This window comes from Sesamum indicum, linkage group LG6 (genome assembly GCF_000512975.1).
Source record: "Sesamum indicum cultivar Zhongzhi No. 13 linkage group LG6, S_indicum_v1.0, whole genome shotgun sequence".
NCBI lineage: Eukaryota > Viridiplantae > Streptophyta > Magnoliopsida > Lamiales > Pedaliaceae > Sesamum > Sesamum indicum.
Genome location: NC_026150.1, coordinates 12,034,975 through 12,039,377, shown reverse-complemented (window position 1 = coordinate 12,039,377; position 4,403 = coordinate 12,034,975). Strand labels below are relative to the sequence as shown.

General features: G+C 34.3%; 1 protein-coding gene across 1 annotated transcript in view; it reads right to left on the bottom strand.

The window, feature by feature from the left end:
* LOC105164459 overlaps positions 3,875-4,403 on the bottom strand; it is a 5,080-nt gene continuing 4,551 nt past the window's right edge. The window contains exon 7 of the mRNA XM_020694193.1: positions 3,875-4,399. Coding sequence (XP_020549852.1) covers positions 4,097-4,399 — 303 coding nt within the window. The 3' untranslated portion in view covers positions 3,875-4,096. The remainder of the gene's footprint in view (positions 4,400-4,403) is intronic.

The window sequence follows — 4,403 nt, the reverse complement described above, 5'->3', positions numbered from 1 at the left end:
GTAAACCAGAAGTTACAAATCATAATAAGTTTGTTGTTTGGCGTGAACGTTTAGGCCATCTCGGATCAATTACGACGTGAAAAATAATTGAGAATTCATCTGGACATACATTGAAGAGCCAACAGATTCTTCAATCCAATAATTTCTCATGTGCTGCTTGTTCTCAAGGAAAGTTAATTATTCGACCATCATAAACAAAAATAGAGAATATATCTCTAACATTTTTGGAACGAGTACAAGGCGATATTTGTGGACCAATCCACCCGCCATATGGACCATTTCGATATTTCATGGTTTTAATTGATGTATCAAGTAGATGGTCACATGTGTCTTTGTTATCATCTCGTAACCTGGCGTTTGCGAGATTGCTTGCTCAATTAATCCGATTACTAGCACATTTTCCTGATTATCTGATTAAGAAAATACACCTTGATAATGCTGGAGAATTCACTTCACAGGCTTTCAATGACTATTGTATATCTATTGGAATTGATGTTGAACATCTTGTAGCACATGTTCATACACAGAATGGTCTTGTAGAACCATTCACTAAGTGTATACAATTAATTGCAAGACCATTGCTTATGAGATCAAAACTTCTCATTTCTTGTTAGGGACATGTTATTTTGCATGCAGCAACACTAATTCGCATTAGGCCAACAAGTTATCACAAATTCTATCCCCTTTAATTTGTTTTTGGTCAAGAACTTAATATTTCCCATCTAAGAGTTTTTGGGTGCACGGTATATGTTCCAATCGCGCCACCACGACGCACTAAGATGGGTCCTCAGAGAAAGTTGGGAATTTATGTTAGATTTGAGTCTCCATCTATAGTAAAGTATCTTGAACCACTAACAAGAGACTTATTTACAGCTCGATTTCTTGATTGTCATTTTGATGAATCAGAATTTCCAACATTGGGGGGAGAGAGTAAGTAGCTGAAAAGAAAATTGGTTGGAATGAATTATCATTATCTCATCTTGAACCTCGTACGAATCAAAGTGAACTAAAAGTTTAAAAGATAATTCATTTTCAAAGTTTAGCTAATCAACTCCAGATGCGTTTAGTACCCAAGAGTAACTAAATCTCATGTTCTAAATGATGCTCCGATAAAAATAGAATCCCCTGTTGGACAAGTTAAAATTGCAAGTGAGCCTAAAGTACGCCTGATGCGAGGTAGGCCTATCGGTTCCAAAGATAAAAACCCTCAAAAAAAAAAAGGAGCTATGAATCAAAATGGCCAAGTCGAGGATACAACTCTGGAAGAGTCTCCATGCATAAATAATATGTCAGTTCCAGAAGAAACTTAAGTACCTAAAATTCATGAAAATGAAGTGATCTCTATAAATTATGTCCTGATAGAATATGTTGGAACCGAAACGAAGTCATCATCGATGATATTTTTGCATATAAATCAGCACTCAATGTAATACATGATAATGAGGATCATGAACCAAAGTCTACTCAAGAATGTAGACAAAGAAATGATTGGCCAAATTGAAAAGATGCAATTGAGGCAGAATTAAATTCGCTTGCCCAACAAAAGGTTTTTGAACCTGTAGTCCGTACACCTACAGATGTAAAACCAATGGGATATAAATGGGTATTTGTGCGAAAACAAAATGAGCAAGGTGAAATTGCCAAATATAAGGCAAGACTTGTTGCTCAAGGATTTTAGCAAAGAACCGGTATTGACTATAAATAAACTTACTCTCTATGATGGATGCAACTACTTTTCGGTACTTGATTAGTCTGGCAGTACAAGAAGGACTAGATTTGTGTCTACTAGATGTCGTAACAACATATCTACATGGCTCACTTGATAATGATATTTATATGAAACTCCTTGAAGAATTTCATTTGCCCGAAGCATAGAATTCAAGTTCTCGAGAACATTATTCTATCAAATTTAATAAATTCCTATATGGGTGAAGCAATCAGGATGAATTTGGTATAATCGTCTCAATGATCATTTGTTGAAAGAAGGATATAAAAATGATCCCATTTGTCCATCTATCTTCATGAGAAGATCGGGAAATGAATTTGTTATAATGCAGTTTATGTTGATGACTTAAACATTATTGGAACTCCAGAAGAGCTTCCAAAGGCTATAAACTGCTTTAAAAAAAAAATTGAGATGAAAGATCTAGAAAGAACAAAATATTGTCTTGGATTACAAGTTGAACATTTAAAAATGGGATCCTTGTGCATCAAGAAGCTTATATCGCGAAGGTGTTAAAGCGATTCTATATGGACAAATCACATCCATTGAGCACCCCCCAATGGTTGTACAATCATTAGATATGAAGAAAGACCCTTTTAGACCTTGAGAAAGTAATGAAGAACTACTTGGTCCTGAAGTACCACATCTTAGTTCAATTAGAGCACTGATGTATCTAATAACCATACAAGACCTGATATAACATTTGTTGTTAATTTATTAGCAAGATATAGTTCTTCACCCACACGAAGTCATTGGAATGTATTAAGCATATACTTCGCTATCTTAGAGGTACGATGGATATGGGTTAATTCTATTCAAAAGTATCCAATTTTGATCTAATTGGTTATTCCAATGCTGGCTATTCTAATCCTCATAATGGTATATCGCAAACTGGCTATTTATTTCTTTGTGGTGGTATAGCAATTTCATTGTGATCTATGAAACAAACAATAACAGCCAAATCATCAAATCATGCATAAAGTATAGCAATACATGATCAAGTTGAGAATGTGTTTGGTTGAGATCCATGATTCAACACATTCGAGGGACTTGTGGATTATCACTTGAAAAGATTATCCTGACGATCCTATATGAAGATAATGCAATATGTATTGCTCAACTGAAAAAAGGGTACACCAAAGGGGATAGAACGAAACATAGTTCACTAAAATTCTTCTTCACTCATGATCTTCAAAAGAATGGTGAGGATATTCAACAAGTCCGCTCAAGTAAAAACCTAGCAGATTTGTTCATCAAAGCACTTCCCACTGCAATATTCAAGAAGTTAGTCAATAATATTGGTGCTCGTCACCTCAAAGATCTCAACTGATATTTTAACGAGGGGGTGTAAAATGGCACTGCACTCTTTTTTCCCTGATCATGATTTTTCCCACTAAGTTTTCCTGATAAGGTTTTTAATGAGACAGTATATATTCACGTATTGAAAAATAATGTACTCTTTTTCCATCATAGGTTTTGTTCCTCTGGGTTTTTCCTAGTAAGGTTTTAACGAGGCATATTTTTGATTAATGAACACTCAGGGGGGGTATTATAAAATTTAAGAAATTCAAAAGGTTTTAAATGTTCATCTTCATCTGCCATAAATTGAAGACTCTTGTGGTTCATCTCCCCTCATCAAAATGAGACTCTTGGTTGTAATTTAAGAGCCTATAAATAGGCCCTTTCATGTTGTTTGATGACATAGAAAAATGATATAATAATACGCTCCTCTTTCCTCACTTATAATTCTCATATTGTTTGCAATATTATACAAGTTTTATAATATTAAAAACATTCATACTTTAATTTAGAGAAAACTGCAAGCAAATTCCATTGTGATACTACAAATAAGCAAATTACTTTCTTATGAAAAAAATAACAATTTTTACCTCCTTATATTTTTAAAAATACAACAATTTACCCGCTATATTTTTTCAAATTGAAACAATTTACCTCCTTAAATAAAGAGGTAATTTACTTAATTTTAAAAAATATAAGGGAGTAAATTTCTATTTATTTTTCATAGGAGTAGAAATTGCTTTTGTAATATTACAGAAAGATAAATTACATTAAATCTCTTTAATTTAGTAGATAGTTAGAAAACCATAAAACTGCATCAAACCCACTGGTTATCTCACTCAAACCTGCCTCTATTCATATTTCCCACAATTCTACCGATTCTGTAAACACTTGGACAAGATTCATGCATTCATAGAAATCAACTGTAGGATCTTTTTGGTGCAGTTGACAATGTCATCACCTTCTCAAATACAAGGCCCGTTGGCCTAATTTAAGAAAGCCTCTTGCATGTATTCAGAAATATCAAACAGAAAAACACTTCTACACACAGATATCTGTTTCATAAATAAGAGTTTACACTCGACGCACCCACTGCTCTAACCGAAGCTGCTTTAGAGGAGGACCAAGACTCGGTTTATTCTTCTGAGGACAACACCACTTTCCAGTACTTTCAAGAACAATTGGGGAATGAAGGTTAGATGTGTCAGATAAAACCTTCCTGCTCGTCTTAGCATCCTTCTCAAGGATCACTGCAGGTTTTACTTCATTTCTAAGGGATCCAGTTTGAACTAGGACATGCCTCGTTACATTCCCAGTATTCGTTTGACTACTGTTCTTCCTTGTAGAAATGAAATCATTCCCTAGTAAGTTAGTCTCCTTA